Source organism: Solanum verrucosum, unplaced genomic scaffold (assembly GCF_900185275.1).
Source record: "Solanum verrucosum unplaced genomic scaffold, falcon-dt-bn FXZP01000020.1, whole genome shotgun sequence".
Lineage (NCBI taxonomy): Eukaryota > Viridiplantae > Streptophyta > Magnoliopsida > Solanales > Solanaceae > Solanum > Solanum verrucosum.
This window is the reverse complement of record NW_026019903.1, coordinates 147,405-170,991: the sequence shown is the minus strand read 5'-3', so window position 1 is coordinate 170,991 and position 23,587 is coordinate 147,405. Positions and strand designations below refer to the sequence as shown.

Genomic DNA, 23,587 nt, shown 5'->3' with positions numbered 1-23,587 from the left:
AAATGTGGACTATGGTAAGCCACCTTTCAATTTAAGGTACTCCATAATATCATGTGGTGTCTCTCCACCTGTTTTTTGATTGGGTAACACAATAAGGGATTGTTTGGTAATTAGGAACAAATTACTTCATAGTTAATTATGCTAGGATAAGTTATTCAATGACTATCTAATACCTCCAACCAAACATAGAATTAATGCAAATATTAGCCAAGAATGGAAAAAATTAATAAATGTGAAAACGAAATAATGAATTCTCGAGAACCCCCATCATATGACCTAAGTCCGCTCTTATTATATATATTTTTCATAAATACTCGATACAGATAAGTTTTGAACGGAAGGGAAGTAGGGGTGATGAAATGCAACACGTGATAGAACATATGAATAATGTAGTGTACTAAAAAGTTAAAAAGGAGACAAGAAATTGACCCAAGTCAGTGGATTTATTGAACTAAAGTTAGCAAACAGATAAAATAAAAAAAGGACTATTCTTTTTTAATTTGATTTGATTATGATTTTTGAACAAACACTCATCACTCATACTGTATACACACAAAAATGCATGAAACATGTCAACACACAAACGTCAAAACGGCAACCAAATTGGTGCTTTCTAAGTTAAAATACGTTATCATCTTTTGTTCTCTACCATGGAAACAATCATTTTTTGGTTTGTTTCTTTTTCTTTTTTAGGTTACAAATTAACTCCACGAGGGGTGGTCATGATTTTTTTGGTTTTGCTTAACAATTTTTTTTTATAAAAAAAAAACTTTGTTTTGGAAAACTCGATGGGTAAAGTTATTGTTGTCTATCGGATGTAAAATTATTTTGAATATTTTAAGACAGTGATCAACATGTTTAATTAACCACGATTGGATTGGATATATGTAAATTCTAACTTTGGTCTATAAAGCAGATGTTTAGGATATATTTCATGATAGTGAACTTGTTTAACTACCCACAAGTTCTGCCTAATACACAAAAGTTAAAACTTCTATCTGGTGGACAACAAACACTTTCTAGCCAATTTTTTCAGCAGGTCATTTTAAAGTATAATTTACACAAATCACGTCTTGTTAAGAGCTAATTACATTATTTTTCTAAAAAAAATTCTCCCAAATTACAATCCTTGAAATTTATGAATTTCGGATACATCATTAGATATCCAGATACATAGAGGAGTACTCATAGGGGAGTATATATCAGAGAGGGGATATGACATCCAAATACATAGAGGAGTACTCATAGGGGAGTATATATCAGAGAGGGGATATGACATCCAAATACATAGGGGAGGAAAGTATCCGAGAGGGGAGGGATGTATCAGAGGGGGGATCAGGATGAATCAGCGAGAGAGGAGTGATGTATCCGAGATGAGAATTTTGAAAATATTTAAATGATTGAAAATTCTAGAGATTATGTTAAAATAAAACGTATATTTAAATAATTTTTCCTTTCCTAAATAAAAAATATTTGTCAGAGGACAAAAATTTCAAGACCAACCATTTTACCACAGTAAGCGTAATATTCTGCTTTTGGGGAATATTATTGTAATCATCACTGTCCTATATTAATCGATCAGAATTATATTTTTGTCGTATAACTCAAATTTACATCCCATTCTTCAGGGTGGTCAGTTTCTCACACACATGTATTGGCAAGATTAATTCGAATTTCTGCAATATGATCTATTAAAGAGAAAAACACTTCCGATTAGAAAATTCTCATTTATAAGGTTCGAACTTAAAATCTCTTATGTGGAATATAAGTACCATTAGACCATAAACCTTAGTGAATTTACAACTTCTAAGAACAAATGGACAAGCTAAGAAATAAACAAGAGAACTCAGAGATGAAGCAAATCTGCACATCAGAATAAGACTCTTGAGACACTTTTTTACCACATCATAAGTTACAGGAATTTGCTTCATTCTTCACCCTTTTTTTCCAGCCACATTCCTTCCCTTTTTTTTTCAATTATAGAAAAGGGAAGAGGGGCAGGGGTCAATATGCATGTGATAATTTTATATATCCTATTCACCTGAATTTCTAACATAAACGATCGAAACATATTATGACATGATGGATGAAACACCTCGTGGAAACAGGTTAAGCATCAATATCCAGAAACCGGAGGATGTTCTTGTATACACTTCATTCATCTTTGTTTGATAGTTCATGTCTTCTCCTCTGTCCTACCTCTACTAGTAATGTTAGAAGAGCTTCACAAACTTGAGATGCATCAGCCTCTGTCGGGTTATCATTTAATTCAGAATATACCATCCAAGCATGATCCAGTTTCCGTTTTGGCCTAACCACCACCGAGCCAGGGACTTCTGCATCACAACAAGTAACAAGCCCATCGCTCTTCTCACCATACCTGATCTGAAGAAGCTGAGCACATGCAGCCATCACAGCACCAAGAGGCATCACTACTGGGAATGTAGTTGCAGGTTGGGCAGCGGAAAATGTGGGCAGTTCTGCATGTGCCACACGAGATAATGTGGCTAAAACTGCTGGAGAAATGCTAGCTTCCGTTCGGAAGGAAACAACAGGAAGCTCCCTTGGCAAATGGTATTTGCTCAAGAATTCCTTCCTCCTCTCATAAGTCAAATCTTCCAAAGCTAGCAAGTCCCCCTTCAAAACAGCAGCAGATATTAGAATACCTAACACAAAATGCAAACACTCAGCAAGAAAACAATTCCTCATATATTTGACATGTGGAGCTTGGACTGTTTGGATTTTTTTTTTTTCGTTTTGCTTACTATGAGCACCAGAAAATCAACCATCATGCTAAGAACATCCAAGTCAAGAGATAGGTGTGTTTAAGGAACATCCAGAATGTAAATCTTGATGTGGAAGTATCTGGACATTCAACCCATAAAAGGCAATGTGTAGAGTAGCTTAGGACTATCATAACCCATTAGGGATAGTTGCTATGACACCCTCCCACACGTGTAACTTGATCCTAGGGTTTACGCATGGATTTGAAAACCTTGTCTCTTTTCTAGGAAGGAGTCGCAAGGCTAACGAAGAGGCCTGTAAGTTCTGAGAAACAACTGAACATGTAGCAGATACAGGGACTGGGAACCTAAATAAGCCACAAAAACATAAAAGTGATCAAATTAAGCCACTACTTTAGTAAGTAACTAAAATAGGCTTAGTGGAAGAAAAAATTCCACTTTATCTAATATTCTAAACATTTTCCGTTAGTCTCATAACGTGTATATTTTAATATATAACGGAATTATTTTCTACACTTTATAAAATGGAACTATTTCTTACACTTTATAAAGTGGAACTTTTTCTTACACTTAATAAAGTGGAACTTTTTATTACACTTTTTATAAAGTGGATGGACATCGACCGATAAAGGAGAACGTTGTTGACTAGTCTTAGGCTCCTTCCTAACATAGATTTCAAGTATTGTTTACTTGATTTGATCTATGTAGTCATCCGGAACCCTCAAAAAGTCGGTCAACGATTCGTCATTATAGATAATCCACTCTCCAAAATTTACTTGTCCTTGTGATAAAAATGAAGTAGGGTATTTTACGACTATAATCAAATTATAAACAGTATTGTTTATACCCAATCTTTTATAAATTGATGAAAAAAATTTATGATATCGGACATTAATTGAATATTTAGCATTGTGTTTGGGAGGACAATTATAATAAACGGTATTTCCATCATGTATAATTTCGCCATCCCAATAAATCAAAACTCTAACTTTTGGTTTAGAAGACATTTTTTTTTTGAGATTGAAATGAACAAATATAGAAAGTACGTTGTAGGTGCTACCAATTAATGTTTGAACGTCCTCCTTAAATAGAGATTGGAGGATTTTTCAGAATAAAAAAATAAAAATACATAGTGTAATAATTTTTTCCGTTTTTATGATATGTCAAATCAATATAATTGTATGACAAACACTGCAAAAGAGATAAAAACGTGAAAATATTCCTCTTTGTAAAGTGGAATTTTCTCTTCCACTTTGTAAAGTGTAAGATTTTCTTCCACTTTATAAAGTGTAAGAAAAAGTTCCACTTTATAAAGTGTAAGAAATAGTTCCATTTTATAAAGTGTAGAAAATAATTCCGTTATATATTAAAATATACACGTTATGAGACTAACGGAAAACGTTTAGAATATTAGATAAAGTGGAATTTTTTCTTCCACTAAGCTTATTTTAGTTACTTACTAAAGTAGTGGCTTATTTTGATCACTTTTATGTTTTTGTGGCTTATTTAGGTTCCCAGTCCCAGATAAAGGAAGTAATCTCAACAGGATAAGGAATGAGGTTAGAGTAAGTTAGTGACTAGATGGGCTGAATTGAGAAAGAAAAACCCAGAGAAATCTAACAAATAGAGAAAAAATGATCCTAAAAACAAGTTCTCCAAGTTTGACTCTACCATCATGTCAACGAATCAAAGCATCCAACCCAGAACAATAAAACTAATGAGAAGTGTAGCACAGAACCATTGTAAATCCTTTTCAGCTAACGCAATCGATGATGAATAGGTGACATATTATCTCACACTTTTCAAACAGTGTTTCTGCATTGAAAAGGAGGAGGAGAAAGTCCAGAACGCTAACAACTTACATATACAATATTATGTTATATACAACGGATACACATTACATACACTGCTTACATGGATGCAAGTAAATATATAACCATAATAAGTAACAAAGAAAAACTTAATGTTACTCCAACTATATACTCTACTTCTCTTGTCCTGCATCTTTAGTTAAATGTCATATAATATAACTTTGAAGAAAACTGTAAGTTGCAGGTTCACATCACTTACAGGTCTTATCAGCTTAAGCCATGACCTTTATCATGAACAACGTTATTTGAAACTTTCATAAGGGATCTCTTGACTCATCTAATTTTCTCTGAAACAAGGATGAGCAGATGTTTCTCAAATTTTTTCAGCCACTTCATCAGTTAGTCAATGTAGCTTGTTGGACCACACAATCTGCTATCCATGCCTTATAGGAGAAGGTTACAAGTGATCATTCCAAAAACAGAAAACAAGTGTTTTTTTCTGTTTATAATTCCTTAAAACAAGTTGTTCCAAGCTTAGTCGCCAAAAAATTTACAACTAGCTTCTGATCATTTTTGAGTCAATGTTGGGAGCTTAATATACTGTCAAGAAATCACTATTCATGGTTGTAATATAACCATAATCAAGCAGTAAAGATCTATAACTAGGCCATATATATAGTAACAGCCTTCCGTTAGAAGCCAATCATATGCATGAAGCTACTAATCCATCGTAATAACAAGTGAGATATTCCAGAATAATGTCAAACCCTGATGACACTGTTTTAGTTCTAAAATCTGGTTGGTTCATTTTTAAACAGTAAATTAATTAAAAAATACCTTATTTCTTTTATCCCAAAGGTTTGAAGAACAATACCTGAATAGCTCACTGATACTTTCTTTACCAAAATACCCTACAGCGTTCTGCATAATCTCTCACAATATAGGCTTACACAGCCCTTTCCAGAATGGAGTAAGAGGATGAAGAAAGCTTATATTGAAATTCCTTCCAACCCCTCATAATCTCTCTCTCTCTCTCTCTCTTGTACGCAACAGACAATACCGATTTACTTCTGCTGTCATGTCAAGTTTTAAAATCATCTCCAACACCACCCCTTTTTCTCTTTTTCCCATCACTTGTTGTACACACTTTCTACACAAAGCCCAACATCCATGAATAGTATTAACACAAAATTTAGCTCCCAGCTATTACTATACAGCAGAGGGGCAAGTGTACACACATAAGAAAGGAACCATACAGTTCTTTCTGATGCACATTACACACTCAAGAAAAAGCCTTCAAAATGGATGTCAGTTTACTTATATCTGGCCTACAGGATCTCCTCCTCCAAAGACCACAATAATTAATTACCTCATAATAACAGGAAGAATAAAGGCAGACCACTAAATTATCTTGGACGAGTTCTCGAATTCTGTAAGTGCCTTGGTGCCTTTTCAGATTTCATATTTTGACGACCTAACTTCAGTAGAGATCTACACTAAATTATTGCACGCCCACAAGTACCTCAAATTTGAGCTTTCCTTGAACATCAAGCCATACTTCCATCGTTGTCTTGGCTGCCATTCCAATTACTTTCTTAGGTTTCCAACACAATCTTTACCTTTAACTTCTTCTGTTTCCCCAAAAACAAAATTCAAAAGATCTTTGACAGAAAACAAACACACATCACAGGGATCTTGCATATTACTCTTCTTTGTACACGTTGACCCATAGCGTGAAAGAGAGAATTACTCTACAACTACTGATGATTTTAAGCATGACAGAAACTTCATCTGATCATACAATATTGGGACAGAAAACAAGACAATCCGACACTAGAAGAATAGATTCACATCAATAACAGAGAACGCGACAACTAGAGGATATACCTTGATTACTTTACAGATGAGGGTCTCCATAAGCTTGCGAATGTTTACATAATCACCAAGTTGTCCTTCTCGTAAAATGTCTGAAGCAATTGGACTTCCACCATATGGACTCTGTGCTAAAACCAGCCCTCCAACCTTATCTTTCAGATCAGTCCAATACATGGACAGAGCAGCTGCTGCATCTACTCCTCCTTTACTGTGTCCAAGAAGCAAGACACGTTTCCTGGAACCCCAATAAATTTCTTCAATGTAATCTTTAATTTCTCTCGCATTCTTCTCCACACAGGCCTGCTTGTTTTATGTTAGGTAGTCTCACAGAAGTAGTAAGCTGCACACATGGTTTACAAACAAGAAAAATACCAATACCTCACTATGAATTTTGGCTATATGACAAGTGAGCCCCATTTTTGAAAAGCTTGTTTTTGTATTGACAAAATAAAGCGGTCCATGATTGCTAAAGAGACCTGAATAGAGAAAAGAAGACCAGTAAATATCAGGACATCTGCTACTAAAGATGATTAGCTTGCTCATATCTTAAAAGACACCTTGAACGGTAAGATCAATTTTCCAACATCCCCCTAATAAGTAATAACTACTACCACCGTCCCAGTATTGTGGCACGCTTTCCTTTTTCGTTTGTCCCAAAAAGAATGTCACCTTTCTATAATTAGAAATAATTTAACTTTAAGATTCCCCTTCTACCCTTAATAAAATGATTTATTTCAAATTTTTCCCTTCTTTCTTAAACCTTGTGTCAAGTCAAACGGTGTCAAGTCAAATGGTGTCATATAAATTGGACCGAAGGAGGTAATAATTAAAAGGTCCTGAGTAAAGCATGACCCTAAATATGGTTAAAGACAAGTGCAGGCAAATCTGGGGAAAATAATCCACAGAGCTGTACTGACACAAGCGAGTGTTGGCACAGTACAACTGAAAAGCTTTCCATAAATTCTTTGAGGCAGATCTAATTTCAAATTTTAACCATTTTGGTTTGTTTACAATCACTATTGATGGGAAAAGGGTGTTTTTACCTGGAACTAACAAGTAAACCATTGAATTTGGTAATCCATGTAGACCATGCCTAACAAAAAGAGATCAGAACAAGTCAAATTGTGTCCGAGTTGGCAGTTGCAGTCAATTTACACATCAAGTGGTGTTTTTACCTAATATCATCAATGATTTCCACAAATCTATCAGTTTGATCATCAACTGGAGGCATATGTGAAGCACGTTGTAGCCATCCAATATCATCAGCTGACCCACGAACTGTCCTTCTCACCCTCTCTATAAGACTAAAAACAAAAATGCAAAAATCATGAGGAGAAGCACTTCAATAAGTGCACGAATTATACGAACGGGTAGAACTACCAATACCAACTGTTCAGTAGAATAAAAAATAGAGAAGTCCTTAGACTGCAAGAAAGGAATATAACAGCTTCCAAGATTCTCTAACTTGACTTTTATTTTTTATTTTAAAAAACAGCAGCATCTATGTAGTTTCATGACAATGACTATCCATACATATGTATAACAAGCATATGACGGGAAATTTAACATGCCAACTTGAATCTATTCAGATAATCGTACCCTTGGAAAATGGAAATACCATTTGGGCTGGTATTCCTTGATAAAACCTGTGCACTGGAACCCTCAGATAGGTCCTCCGAGTTTGTGGCTGCATTACCACTTTGGGATGATTTTCTAGATAAGGTCCTGCTTAATCCTTCATGGAGAAGTGGAACATCAACAGATGATTGAGATGCTTTACAAACAGCTAAATCACTTCCACTTGACGAAGCAGTATTTAAGACTGGGGATCCTCTACTTTCGGCAGAACCAAATGTAACCATCTCCTGGCCTCCTAAGCCTCTGGAGGCAGGTTCTGCTACAGTTGGAAGCAGGAAAAAACATCATGCAAGCACTAAATTGGTAACCCGCCACAGTTCATCAAATTAAAACAACATACCCAATGTAGTCACACCAGAGTTCAGGAGTTAATATCATGTCAACTATATTTATGACCATGCAGCATCTTATGTCGAAGAGGAAAAGGAAAAACGGAAAGAAAAGCTTAAAATCTCAATTCCTAATATCTAGTGCCTCAACCTAAAAATCTAGTGATACCAAGATACACTGTTGCAATTCAAAACAGATATGATCCAAGTATGCAAACAAAAGAATAAGACACTCATTTTCACTTACTTAAAAGGATAAACACAAACTTTCAATCATGTCACTCTAAGTAGTAAAAAATCAACAGTTTCACATGTCCCATTAGCTTTCGCCACAAAATTCAGCATGGGAAGTCTAACCTGGAAGATATTACTTGGATACATTGGCAACAAATTCAGAAAGGGAACTTTTTCTCTTAATATTCTAAGACAATAAAAAGAAGACTTTAAAAGGTTGAAATTCTAAAACAAATGCAGTATACAAAACCTAATGGATCAAAAACCACCTAACAACCTATCTCAACCAATAATCATTAAATGACTCAGGAGATAAATTTACTAAGGGCAAAAGAAAGGGAATACATGAATAGGTTCATGAAGCTCACCAGAATAATCCATGAAACAGCGAGTAAATAAAGATGTCGTCTCAGAAAGATAGGAAGCAGCATCATTGAGAGCCGGCACAGAGGTAAGTAGCTGAGGGATAACCCTATTGTTTCGTAAAGAGCTGTCATTTGCCTGGCCAAATAAAGGGGACCGCATGAAGTTCAAATAATAAAAGACAAGAAAAACTTTCAGAAAGTTAGGGACCAAATGCTTCAGAGATGTACATAGAGATTATCAAAAAACATGTACACTTGAAAAAGAAGATAAAAGCCAAGTAATATCTAAAGAAGTTGATAACTTTAGCCCTTAGTTCTTGGACAAATTGCTGATATCCAACCATAGTCCAAGTCTGCATAAATGGAAGTGACCTTGCCATGTAAGTGAGAGGAAAAGCAAAAATGTCAAATGCAGGTAGGGATGATAATGGGCCAAACTTCTGCAGTTATGCTTATCTAGTCTGCCTGTACATATAGGGCTTGGTGTTGTAGAATTGTGGATTTGGCAATAAAGAGGAGATGTGGGCACTGTTGGTATTCTTAACCACTCAGTCCTCCACCACAGTTTCTCCATTCCTTTGCAAATCCTGTTTGACCTAACTTCACATCAACAGAGGGGGTTGGGTATACAGGATTGGCCTTCGGTTACGGTTGCCTAGCATGACTTAAGTTATTAGTTGAAGCTTGAAAAAGTCACTTACCTAAAATCAGAACTATTATTGTCACAGCACGCAAACCTAAGCAGTTAGCTAGTGGATCTGTATACATTTACTGGAGGCTAACCCCGAACATGGTGAAAAATGGAGTGTGTGAATGAAACAACAGGATGTCAGTATGTTATGAACCATTTAGAGGGTACACAATATATTTTGTGCAAATTTTGTCTCTCGACTTCATTACGAAGATTAATACGATGAATATCTTACACCAGGACTATCGAAAACTTCTATCCCAACCAGGGGCTAATTACAAAAATGTTCCATATAAGAAAACATCATAACAAATGCATACGCGAAGTACCATTAACTGATCCAAGAACCCCTGGATCAACTAAAACCATAAAGACCTGCCTTTTTCGCACTTAAGTTTCAAACATACAACACGAAACACAATATCCCTATAATTAGCTTTACACTACACATACTGCTGTATTCAAAATGAAACTCCTTGGAGAATTCAAACATTGGTACTTCTATTTAGCATAAAACTGGCAAAAAAAACATTAAGGGAAGGTTTTTTTTCCCAATAAATTAGTAATCATGGGTGCGAGCATCTTACCACAAAGGGCTCCCTCGACTCCTGGGTTGTATTGTTACTCCCCTCCATATTATAAACTCACAGCTAATAAAGCAAGCAAATTAAATTGGTCATAAACCAAAATTTAAGTAACAAATATGAAAAACCATCAAAAGGGGGCGGATAATCAAACATAAAACTTGCAAAAATTATATCTTTGATCAACAAAATCATAAAATTTGAAAAACATCAAAAATACCTTCAAAAAACTACTAATTCAATCAGCAGAAGAGATTGAAATGAGCTTCGGCAATTTTACGATTCTGAAAAAACGATTTTTTTAATTTTTTCTTTTACCAAAAATATAAAAATTGTAAATTAGAGGCTTCGAGAATGATAGAGAAAGGGTAAATTACTTAATTGCAAAGTAATACCAAAGTTAACGAACACTCCATTGAAGAGAAAGACGACCAAAATTCTTTTGAAACGTCGTCGTATAGAGATTATACGAAGAAAACGACGGGGGGTTGACGGTTATGCTTAGCGGAAATGAAGATCGTGCACCGCCCTATTTTTGGGCTGGGCCACATAGGAATTTGATCCAACTAGTTTTTCAACGACAAAAATAAAGAAGAAAAACAACCTAATTAGACAAACATTCCTATCGTATTTACAAATTTTTCTAATAGTTTGAAATAATTAAATATTTTCTTATTAATTAATAATTTTACATCAGATTTCAAGTCAGATATATGTAAATAAGGAGAGGTGAGCGAGAAGAGACTATATTTTTGCTACCAGATACACTAAAATAAGGAGAGACGAGCAAGAGAAGGAGAGAGACTGTATTTTTGATACCAGATACACTAAAATAAGGAGAGACGAGTGAGAGAAGGAGAGAGGCAAGTCAATCCCTAGATACATGTGAATCACACTAGAGTATCTAATACTGGGATACCATATACAAAGAGAGAGAGAGTGGCGAGCAAGAGATGAGAGAGGCGAGAGAGTCAGATACATGCGAATCCACTTGGATATTGTGTATCTAGAACAAATTACACATAACTTTGACCTCATGTATTCGAGATACATGTATTTGGATGTATCTGGACGCGTCACATACATGTATCCGAAATCCAAAATCTGGTAAAATTTCATGATATTACAAACTAGTGCGAATTTAAGTAGTTAGCGCTTAAACTAGTGGGATTTCTGTAAGTTCTAATCATAACTAGTTTTTCAAATTTACTTCTTTTTTTTCCACAAAATTATTTTTTCTTATTGAATAATACTTCCAAAAGAATAAAAGAGACATTAATTATAATAGATACAAATAAAATAGAAAACAAAAGAGTTAGTATGTTAATTTAAAGAGTTCAACTTTTTGTATATTTAAGTCGTATAGCTAGTGAACTATTTATATAGAACATATATAAATATAAATGGTAAATCTTAACAAACATGTAAACATTGTTCACACTATTATTAAACAAATTTAACATCCTTTCTCCATGAATAATGTTCTTCCATATTTCCAACAACATAAAATTGCATGAGTTATGAAACTCATGTCTTTCTTATTCTTAGCTTCACATAAAAATGAAAAAAAGTGAAAACACCGTCTTAAAAGACAGTTAGAAAGAAAATAAATAACCTTATAACATGAGATTTAAATTAGAGACTCCTAAGGAGTATGCCTTCAAAAGTAATGCCAGGACCAAATGCTAATGCAAGTCCCCATTCTTCACCACCATCTTTCTTATTCTTCATCTCTTCCCTCATATTCTCAATCACATAAAAAATAGTATTGCTACTCACATTACCAAAATCCATCAATGCCTTTCTGCTACAATTCAATTTCTCATTTTGTAACTTCATTGTCTTCTCCAATCTGTCTAGTATAGCCGGTCCACCGGGATGAACAGCCCAAAACAAGTCGTTGTAATTACTTCCCTTCAATTCATCATTCTTCGCTATCAATTTCTTGCAAAATTCTTCAATATTGTCCTGAATTTTCTCAGGAAGGTCTCTACCTAATTTGAAGTTTATCCCTTCATCAGTAAGTCGTCCATCGATCACATTCTTTGTCCCTGGTAAGAATTGTTGCATCGCGAAATTCAGCTCAATGAAAGGGGACTCTGTTCCAACAATTGGTTCTGTTCCAATTATGACAGCAGCAGCTCCATCACCGAAAAGTGCAGCACCAACTAGATCGTATGGTCTAGCGTTATTAGGTGGCCTAAAACCAAGTATTGTAGTTTCAGAAGTTGTTAACAAAACTCTGCTTCCTGGATTGTTTTCAGCTATATCTTTGGCCACTCTAAGCCCTGTAACACCACCATAACATCCTAAAAAGTAGAGCATTACGCGTCCAACGTCACTCCTCAATCCAAGCTCAGTTGAGAGATGAAGATCACCTCCTGGTAAGCGTATTTCGCTTGATGAAACATAAACAATGTGAGTGATTTCATCAACTGTTCTTCCCCATTCCTTGATACAAACTAAACTTGCTTCTTTTGCCATTTCAACAACTGCTGGATTCGCAATTTCTAGCCTTTGATTTATTGTTGGTGTGCCTTCAGTTGCTAGTTCTGGATACTTTTCCAAAATTTCGTTGGACATCACTGTGTATCTTGTCTTCACAGTAGTAGTTTTGCCTACATTCAAAAACAGGATAGTTTATCTGTTGCAACATGTTAAAATACACTATAGGTAAATAAGACAGTTTACCTGCTACAACATGTTGTATAATTTCATGATATATAAGTTAAAAGCATGTAGCATGCATTAATAGAAGTAAATTTTTGCTTACAAAGGCGCTCCAATTTCTCCTTAATTCTCAAATCTTTACAATTGGTGTCGCGCATGTAGCCTTCAACCAAGCAATCCTGAGGGACGAGTTGTGGAGGAAGAGCCTTTCCCATGGCAAGAATAGTGGCTTTTCCCGGAGTAGGAACGCGTCGTGATGGTTGAAAAAAGTGGTTAGATGCACCATTAACATTCTTGTTGTTGTGAGACATATTGTTCTAAGAGTATGTGACTTTAAGATTGAAATCTTTTGTATGAGATTGTTACAAACATGTTGGATGAAGATGTATAAATGGTGAGATAAATTTGTTGTTTGGAGAAAAGTTGGTTTAATTGTGTTGAGAGAACTATTGGCATGACTAAATTTAAAAATAGTACATGCTTTAACAATGAGGTAGATTTTAGATATTTCATGATTGAGTTCTTGTAGATGGTTTAATTTGTGTGAAGATATAAATAATACGAAAGCAATCTTTTTCCCTTCTTTCACCTGTTTTTTTCCTTTTTCTAATTTTCTTGTGTTGTTCAAGATTTTCCACTTAAGTCATATATTTTTCAAATGTTATAATTGTATAAATATTTTTTGTTGTCTTCTTATTTTCATTTCAAGATATTCATTGCTTATTTTCTTTTAGAAATTACTAGCTATAATCATAGTTAATTTATCTGCTTAGCATGTATCTGATATCGCAATATAACAAAAATTGTAATATCAAAAATTCGCGAATTCAGAGTGCTCTAGAACAATCACCAATAAAATGGATTGGACTAATACGATATAATACAGAGTGGCCCATGCTGCTCGTGTTGGGCCCTTCTAGTGAGGCCCGTCTCCTAACATATTTTCATGCAAAAGCAATAGAAAACATTGAAGTAATTTAATCCTTTTTTAGAAAAAATTCCTGTAATAAGTATTTACTATATAAAATTATAGTTTTATATGATGACGATAAAGGGGATCCTGCCTTGTCTTTTGGCGAATCCACTCTTTTCTTCGATGATTTAGTGGCCTCTAATTCAGAGAGACTGTTGATGATTGCATTCAAACCTCGCTTCAGGAATGTGTTTTCCTCGACTTCCCATTTGGTTTGAACGATGGAATACTCTGTATGAGTGGTGGAAAATTAGAGGAGATCTCAGGAATATCCGCCTACAAGGTGTTCGCTGAAATACCTTTTAGGGATGTTGACATGAAAGTTGCCAATTCAGTGAAGCACGATGTCGTAAAACCTGAAACCAAGGTGTTCGATAAAAGGTTTCACACAATTTCCACAGTTATGTGTGATTCCAGTAACCTTGTCATGTTTGACGAAATGTTGTTTGCACTCTCTTGTATGCTCTCAGCTTGTAGTTCCAGCAATGGTATAATTGCTCACTTAAATGAAAATCGATCCCACTAAACTTCCATTCTCCCCGTATCAATTTCCACCAACTTAATTCAAATTAGAATTTCCATTCGATCCCTGTTCTATTATGCCTACCACAATTCATGGGTCTGCAGACTGTTATTAATTATTTCATGGTTGTGGATGATTTCAAGGAGATCATTTAAATATATGTATGTCATTTTGATTTCACGACCAGTGATCAATGTGCCTTAAATCCATTCCCCTATGATCCCGGTGTGCATCTGCAGTCATTGTAACATTTGGTGGACGCCTACAAGCCCTACAACATTTGTATTCACGCTCTTTTTCATGATAGACACATTTCAGTTATTTGGGTCAGTTCTCTACATTCTTTCCACTGTGGAACCTGCTAAATCCCCTAATTGAAATTGAACAAACTTTTTCTATTCAAATAACTCAATTATATAAATACACGAGAATTATATATACATACACGCGGATTATACAAATAAGGTCGTCCATAACATCTTAAATTATAGCTACCGCATGTAAATATACAAAATATAGCTAAAGAGCCTAATTAAATTTATTATAATGATATTTGCAAAATTTTCTCAAATTTTAATAAGGGGAGATTTCCGCCAAGATAAATATGATTATTAAATATGAGTAGATCAAACAAATAATATTAAAAAACAAACCACATTTAAGTTGTTCACGATAAATTAATACACTTGATGCTAAATTATTTGTTGTTTGACGTGATATATATGTACGATAATTATCAATCATATTTAAGCATATCTTGCTGATCAGTGATCATTAGTTGAATAGACATGTACTAATATTTAAGCTTAATCAATGCTCAATCATTTTTTCCTCAATTAACTCTTTAGTACTCAAGTTAATAATGCACCCTAAAATAATAAATAGTATAATATATCATGACCTAATGAATGAGCACATCAATCGTAGTTAACGTAATTACCCATCCATATCAAATACAGGTGGTACTTGACCAACCATTTAAAAAAAAAAACATTTTATGTGTGAATTAAAATTAATTTAGATTCACAACACAAAAGGTTTACTATAATGAATTTTAGTGTTCCTTATCAAAATAATTCATTTTCCATATGCCAGAGCTCGAATTTTGAGATCTCGAGCAAAAGTTCGTTCATGACACCAAGGAATCAGTAGTGTACATAAACTTTTGTGTAACCGTGACTTGCTTATTATCACAATTCAACAGCTTGTTGGATATTTGTTACATGTAATTCATGATGTATCATATTATATTATTTAGTTTGTTTTAAATAATACATTTTAATATATTAGTTATATGCATGTAAGTATGTATATATAATAGACATAAGTGTTAGAACCACATCTGAATCATCCCTATTTTTTTTGAGTTTCTTACCTAAACTATTGAAAGTGTAAGTTTCATATCTAAACTATCACTTATTAGTTTGAGAAACACACATATCTCTCTTATAACTCTCTCATCATGGTGTGTAATACACTCTCTCTTTTATTTTAAAAATTGTCACATCACATTTCACATGGACAAATTATTCCACCTTGACAAAAATTAAATAAATTTTTAGTATTTAGTTAAAATTAAAGATTAGAAAATTATTATCCCAAAAATACTTTCCTTCTTTTTATAAAATGAAATGTAAAATATTTTTCTTACCTCACTCCATCACTTCCTCTCACCGTACCCTCCAACCCCCTGCCCATGGTTTTAGTTTTTTTTTCTGTTTAAATTTATTTTATAAAAGTATTTAGTTTTTTTAACCCCCCCCCCCCCCAAATACTAATTTAGATATTGTTTTATTTCTTAAAAAAATAATTCTACCCACTCCACCTAATCCTCTGCTTCCAATTTTTTTTTCGTTTTGTGTTAGATATATACATATATAAAAAAAAATTTAAAAAATAAATGGACAGGGGATTGTTTGGGGGGGGGGGGGGGGTACAAGGAGGAGTGGTGGAGTAAGAAAAATATTTGTTTTGGGATAATAATACTTTAATATTTAATTTTTAATTAATATTTATAGTTAATTATTTAATTTTTGTCAAGATGGAATAATTTATCTATGTTGAATGTCATGTGTCAACGTTTTTTTCAAATAAAAGAGATAGTGCATTACACACACCACTGATGTGTATTTCTCAAACTAATAAGTGAGAGTTTATGTATGAAACTCAGAAAAAAGAGATAGTTTAGATGTGTTTTTGACACTTATCTCTAGAGGCGAATTTAGGATTTGGAGGTCGTGGGTGCCACATCGCCCAAGTAAGATAAACGGGTCGGTTCCTTTAATTTTGGGTTACAATTCAGGTTATTTATCTTTTTCAATTTTTATAAAACAAATTGATTAAACATGCATGTTAGTAATATTTTCTTTTAGACATTCTGATATTAGAGATAACTAAACAATTTAGTTTTTTTTTTTGGAATTAGAGGCCTTATTCTCAGGGGGGAAAATTCCATATTAAAATTCAAATTTGTATAAACCATCTAATAGTGTTAACTTAATATATTCATACTTCATTGTCTTTATGTGTTGTTGCATATATATAGTAGAGAAAGAATAAAAATTTGTTTCAACCAGGGGCGAACCCACATGGGTTCCAGGGGATTCACCCGAACCAGTGGCGTAGCCAGAATTTTAGGAAGGATGTCCAAAAATTTAATAGCTATTAAAAATAATTATATGAATGAGTACACTTAAATTTTGTAAATCAAACTACGTAACATTAATGATTAATTTTTTTAATTAAAAAAATATATCAAAAATTTAAAAATCAAACTAGATAATATTTAGCTTTAATGTTCACGTTTATTTGATAGAAAGTGAACAGACAAAGAAAAGAAAGAGAGAAAATTCAGTTTAGATGAAATTACTTTTATGCTTCAAGATTTCACGAACTTCTGATGACTAACAACAAGAAATGAAAAATAAAGAGTAGAATCAAACGAGTTATATTAAAAGAAATTACATATGGAGACTTTTCACTTTTAGTAGTTTTATGGAATAAATAAATAAATCGAATTTGCTTATCAACTTTAAGTTAAATAATTACTTTTAAATTTTGTTTAAATTTTTAATGAAAAAAAAATCAAAAGTCAAATAACATATTTGGGGTATTTGAACCCGCGCACGACTAAAACCACTGAGCTAAGAAACTTTATTGTTTTTTAATGGTGTCCAAAATGTATTATTTAATCATTTAAAGTATCATTTTACTTTAAAATACAGTGTAATTTTCCGACGAAGGGTATCCGATTGGACACCCTAGGCAAAGGGTAGCTACGCCCCTGACCCGAACCCCCTCGGCAAAAAATTACACGATATATATAAGGTAAATTTTTTGTATTTATGTGGATATATATATTTTGAACCCCTCAATGACAAAGAGAAATTGATAGCCCAGCGGCAGGTCCCCTTTAAATCAAGCTCTATGTCGAGGGTTTGAATCCCTCTGTTAGATTTTATTTTTCTCTCTCTTAGTTTCAGTTTTTTTTTTTTGTTTCAGTTCCCTTTTTCACCTTTTTTTTTAGTTTTTTTTTTATAAAACATGCTAAAAGTGTGGTTTTAAACCCAAAAAAATTCAAGGGTCTGTCACTAATTATATACTACTACTTCCTTGAATTTTTGTTTTGTTGGCTTATTTACACGTTTATACTTTTATTTTTCAAACCTTCGGAACGAAAATCCTGGGTCCACCACTGGTTTCAACCCAACCATCTTACCATCAAGAACGTGAAGATCGGAAAAACCATAAAATTAAAAGAACTCTAACATAATAATATTCATCATTTTTTAAAACTTATGTTTTTTGAAAAAAATACAATTTAAATATATTTGTAGTAATATTTATATGACGTTCATAAGACAATATTCATTAATTAATAAAGAATACATACATAATACTCATATCAAGAGATCAATAATTAGTGAAAGAGAAAATAAAAAAAATTAAGAACTAATTACAAAAAGAAAAAGAGTCACTTTGAATTAATAAAGAATAGTAGCAAATAAATAAGAACCAATGGAAAAGAAAAAGACAAAAAAAAAAAAAGAGCTGAGAATCCAAAAAATAATGTTGAGAGTGAGAATCGAACCCGCATTGCAGGTGTGGGATTCGGTTTCTTTTGCCAACGGCACCTATCACCATTTTATTCAATGTGTGGCAAATTAAATTTATAAGAATTTCTTATACATATACAAAGTTTTAACTGAGATCGCCAAGTGCCGTGGCACCCCCATACATACATATAGATCCACCCATGCTTATCTCTATATAATAAATATACATAAACAAATGTTAAATTATGAATCGGCCAGTTAGTTGAGCTTAGGTTTATGATTAGTTATGATGTTCAATTTAAGATGTAATTAAGTCTTTGTTTGTTTTTACGTGAACAATTGTTTAATAAATAATATGCGTCTCGATTAAGAAAATTAAAAAACAAAAATGCCAATTGTTATAAAACTAAAGTAAAACAAGACAAGAAATATAAAAGATGATAGCAATAGAAATAGGAAAACAAGAGATGAGAGCTTTTCTTATTCTTCATAGTATTCAAGGCGTTCAAATCTTCAAGTGTATACAATATGAACCATTATGCCTCTATTTATAGTGTAACATAGATGCATACAAAAGGTTAGTCATAAACATGGCATTAACATGAATATAATGGAGGAGGTTATGGAAGTGAAAGGTTACAAGAATAATGTGTTATAAAATTGGAGGTTATGGTTATCTTCATAATAGAGGAAAGTAATGGAGATAATGGGTGAGAGTAACTTCTTGGTGTAGTGGACATCCACACTATAATATTTTATAACACTCCCCCTTAGATGTCCATAGATAATATGCCTCGTTAAAACCTTACTAGGAAAAAATCCTAGTGAAGGAAAAAGAGTACTCATATCTTTTAATATACTTTGAATGTTGCCTCGTTAAAAACCATAGCAGGAAAACCCAATTGGGATAAAATCATGGTTAAGAAAAAGAGTACAAAGCGTATTTTTCTCCCCCTGATAAAAACTTTACTTGATATCTCGGAGACGATGCATTCCAATCTTATATCACAACTTCTCAAATATTGATGTTGGCAATCCTTAGTGAATAAGTTTACAATATTATCACTTGAATGGGTCTTTGAACGTCTATCTCACCATTTTGTTGAAGATCATGTGTGAAAAAAACTTTTGGTGAAATATGTTTTGTCTGATATCCTTTGATTGTATCCTCCCTTCAATTGAGATATATATTATTTTTGTATATGGTGGCTGGAATATCCTTTTCAAAAGAAAAACACATATTTTCTGAATATGATAGATCATGATTCCAACCAAACACACTCCCGACTTAATTCATAGATCAATATTATTTCTGCATGATTTGAAGAAGTGGTTACTAATGTGATTCTTTGAATGCCACAATATTGTTGTGTCTCCATATGTAAATAAACAGTTCATTTGCGATCGAGCTTTATGCAGATCAAACAAATATTCTTCATCTACATAGTCAATTCACTTTTGACTCGGGGATTGATCATTTCAATTTTATTGAACCTCGTCTTTTCTTCTGAAAGAAAATCACACATCTTCTATGCGTTAAGTCACTTGCTTTGTTAGTTGCTTGTCATAACTTAAATGATAATATGACAATCCTTTCACATAACTTTCGTTATGTATATCGAATAATCTTCTAGCATTTGCATAACCAACAATCTGTAAGTGCACCAATTGCACTAATACATGACATTTTAAAATCATTTTCATGATATCAAAAAGATTCTTTCTATGTGATAAGCAGTCTCAAAATCATTGGGTACTTAATGGAATTGCTTTAAGACCTTTTAAATCCTTGAAGGATTTTCATATAACCTGCATCGTCTAGTTAGACATAATAATCATTCATTATACATATTCAAGTATTTCATCTATTGCCAGACAAAGAAGTCTCATTGCATCCACCGCTGGAGAATATATCTCCATTTAATAATGTCAGGATTTTTGCAAAAACCCTTTACGCCCCGAGGCACAAACCATACTTTATATCTTACGGTTATACTTTTGCACAATGATTCATTTGTACCTCACTGACATATATTTTGATCTATGAACTATAAGTTCAAAAACATCACTTTTCTAAGTGAAACAAAATATACTTGAATAATGCATTTTATTTGGCCAATCATTTAACTGTCCACATTATATGACAGATTCGAATTTAAGATCCTCGTAACCATTTATAGCATTGAGTGCTACTTCATATCAAAGATACAGTCGACTGTTATTTTGATTCGATTCCAATACGACAAAACTTATCAAGATCTCTTCATTTTTCATCATTTTCAGGTACATGAACCTTTGCCAAGGTTTTATGAAGTGTTATGTCATAGTGCTCTTTCAAAGCATTTACCTCATTATCATAACCATTTTGATCATTTGCTCATCTCCTTCCTCAAGGAATTTTATGTTTGGAATCGATTGGTCTATCACGCTTCTGGCGTACCATAGACTATGTCCTTCAAGGACTATTTATTAAAGCATTTGCAGCTTAATTAAAATATTGGGTCAGCAAATACATCTGGCAAATTATTTGCAACATTTTGCAAATGAATTATCTCTTGAACTTCAAGTTCACATTTTTTTAACGAGAATCTAGATAATTCACCCCACACATAATTTTCAGTTGCTAAACATATCTCCCCCTAATGTTAGGAAATCTAACATTTACCCCCAACCTTATTTGGGGATCTATCTTTGTGTGTGGTGGAGCAATAAAATCATATGTGCACACATCAAATTTTTAGATGGAAATTATTTGGCTCCTGACCCTGAACCAATTGTGATGGGAGAACCTTGTTGGCTTGATGCATACACGTTACAGCCAATTATAGCTAGACCAACCAGTATTATCAACACAATTTTATAGTTTGAATCTGTGCTCTTAATTTAATAATTTGAGCAAATAACCTTACAAAAACCAATTTGTAAGTTGATACAAATGCACATGTGACCATACCATAGATGCATCTATTAAATCTAACAGTAAGTGGTCCACATGACAGGCGAACGGACCCGTATTCACCTTTTTATATGTTCCAAATAATTTCAGGGGATACAATCTCAACCTTAGCTGGTACAATGATAATTTTATCATGAGAACAAGCAACACATGAGAATTCTTGAAGAATCTTTTATATCTTCAACATATAACCACATGAATTCTCAATTCTTTTGCATCACATTTGAACCGAAATGGTCAACCGGTTATGCCGACCTATATTTATTCTAGTAAACTTCTAGTTTACTTTTGCATGTGATTCCTTCATCATGCCCATATTTTTATTCAACAAACAAGAGAAAGACGAACAACCTTTTATGTAAATATTCATAACCCGCTTTGATTGTAGTAATTTGAAGATATTTAATCTTTCAATAATTTACAGTCTCAATATAACAATGTTTCTTTTCAATTCCTCTGAAACTTAAAAAGTTTCTTTTGAGATTTACTACAACCTCAATATTATGAACTATTTTATTTTCTGGATAGTAACAAATTAGTCCTTCCGAAACTTTCAATTAATTTTGTGTAATGCCACAAATTTCACAACACCATTCTTATGGTGACCATCTCCTTTAAGGAGAAAATTATTATTATTGTCATGGTTAAAATATTACTACAAGACTTATTTCTTGACAACCAATGACAAATTTGTGTTGCCACACAATAACATTTATTTTAGTCATGACCATAACCTTTATAGAAAAGAATTATTTCTTTCTTTTGTCCTCCAATAGTTCATAATAAAACATACCACAATATTTGTGTAGTACTCAAAGTATATGACTGAAATGACCATTTATGTCAAAATATAAAGTTTTTTCAATATCTCAAACCTCCTGTAGAGGTGAGATGTGGCAATCATCCAACCATACATGAACATGCCCTTATCCATACGAACACAAGTCACATTCTCTTCAAGAAATGACCATAACCATTTGAACATGCTCCATAAGTTTTTATTAGTCATACTTTGACATTATCAAATTTATTTGACCCACCTCAACATCACTTTAAAAGTTCTAAATGTACTACCACTTTGTATTTCTTTATTTTGATGGAGGATTTTAAAAACTTTCAAATTGGGTTGCACCAACTCAATATGCCCAATAACTTTTCATACCACTTTGATGGCCAAAACTTACCTTCACATTTGAAGGACCATCTTAAGAACCCATAATGTTCTTCCTTTTAATTACCACAATTGACCGTTAACATTTTACCACACTCATATTCATACATTTAACCACTTGTCATTTTCAGACACATTATGTCCTGCTACCACATTCACATAAAAGAATGGAGCAAATCAATTGGACAAATTTCATCACTTTTATCAAGAGCATATCAATTTGATCAATCATTGTTACATCGTCATTATATAACGTTGGGACTTGAACCCAACGTCTTAACCCTAAGAAGGCATTTTAGGTCATTATTTGTTGGGACCCAATCCACCATTTTATTATCATGATGTATCAGGACTCTCACCCGATGTATTACCCTCTTGGTGTGATAGGACTTGAATCCTTCGTCTTACCCTCAATCAATGACATAATAAGCCAAATATAATAGGACTCACCTTTGAGCCTTAAAAAAATATTGTGACTTTGTGGTTAACATGCACAAATAAATATAGAACAAAAGAAACACAATAAAAATATTCTCAACAAATTATCTGCTAATATCTTAAACTTGTCAAAACAGAGAGTTACATATAGCATTATATTGTATTATGTTTGGTGCATAATAATTAAGCTAGTGAATTACCGTTATAAATCAAAGAATCAATTGCACACTAAGAAAATAATAATTTCAATTACACTAAAATAAAATTGCTCACTAACACTACTCTTTTTTCAATTTTCATGTGAACCCAAAATATTTCACAAACAAAACAAAATAAATTAAAAGCTTATGCAATAACCAAAACAGTGAGCATAATCATAAATAAAATATAAAATAAGTTTCACATACAAAAGAAAGTATATATAGTCATAGGTGGAAAAAGAAATGCACAACAATAATAATATTAATCATTCACCTTGTTCACAAGTAAAATATAAAATAGATTCCACAATAATTTACCTTGTTTCCGAG

General features: G+C 33.1%; 3 protein-coding genes across 4 annotated transcripts in view; 1 reads left to right on the top strand and 2 right to left on the bottom strand.

Annotated features, from left to right (window-relative positions):
• Positions 1-23,587, top strand: part of LOC125820905 (squamosa promoter-binding-like protein 8) — a 137,761-nt gene that overhangs the window by 23,872 nt on the left and 90,302 nt on the right. The gene's annotated exons all lie outside the window — the stretch shown is intronic.
• On the bottom strand, positions 1,762-10,337 carry LOC125820823 (uncharacterized). 2 transcript variants are annotated; one of them, XM_049500263.1, is made up of 8 exons: positions 10,275-10,337; positions 9,000-9,132; positions 8,030-8,327; positions 7,606-7,734; positions 7,474-7,523; positions 6,809-6,906; positions 6,443-6,730; positions 1,762-2,637 (listed from the first exon to the last, which is right to left on the bottom strand). In XM_049500263.1, the coding sequence occupies exons 1-8, from the start codon at positions 10,320-10,322 to the stop codon at positions 2,155-2,157; spliced, it is 1,527 nt and encodes a 508-aa protein (XP_049356220.1). In that variant the 5' UTR covers positions 10,323-10,337; the 3' UTR covers positions 1,762-2,154. The 2 variants fall into 2 exon arrangements, with proteins under 2 accessions (XP_049356220.1, XP_049356227.1); XM_049500270.1 differs by having other exon boundaries at positions 8,030-8,324.
• On the bottom strand, positions 11,907-13,420 carry LOC125820840 (type III polyketide synthase A-like). Its single transcript, XM_049500280.1, is given in 3 exon segments — positions 11,907-12,889; positions 13,045-13,256; positions 13,258-13,420. Coding segments are annotated over 3 exon segments (1,335 nt in total). The 5' UTR covers positions 13,398-13,420.

Excerpts from the sequence above, each read along its gene's own strand:
- LOC125820823 (XM_049500263.1), bottom strand. The coding sequence starts at position 10,322 with ATGGAGGGGAGTAACAATACAACCCAGGAGTCGAGGGAGCCCTTTGTG. Across the intron at positions 7,735-8,029 it reads GGTATTTCCATTTTCCAAGG|TCTTATAGAGAGGGTGAGAA; the intron begins GTACGATTATCT and ends TTTTGTTTTTAG. Across the intron at positions 6,731-6,808 it reads TAGCCAAAATTCATAGTGAG|GCCTGTGTGGAGAAGAATGC; the intron begins GTATTGGTATTT and ends TAAAACAAGCAG.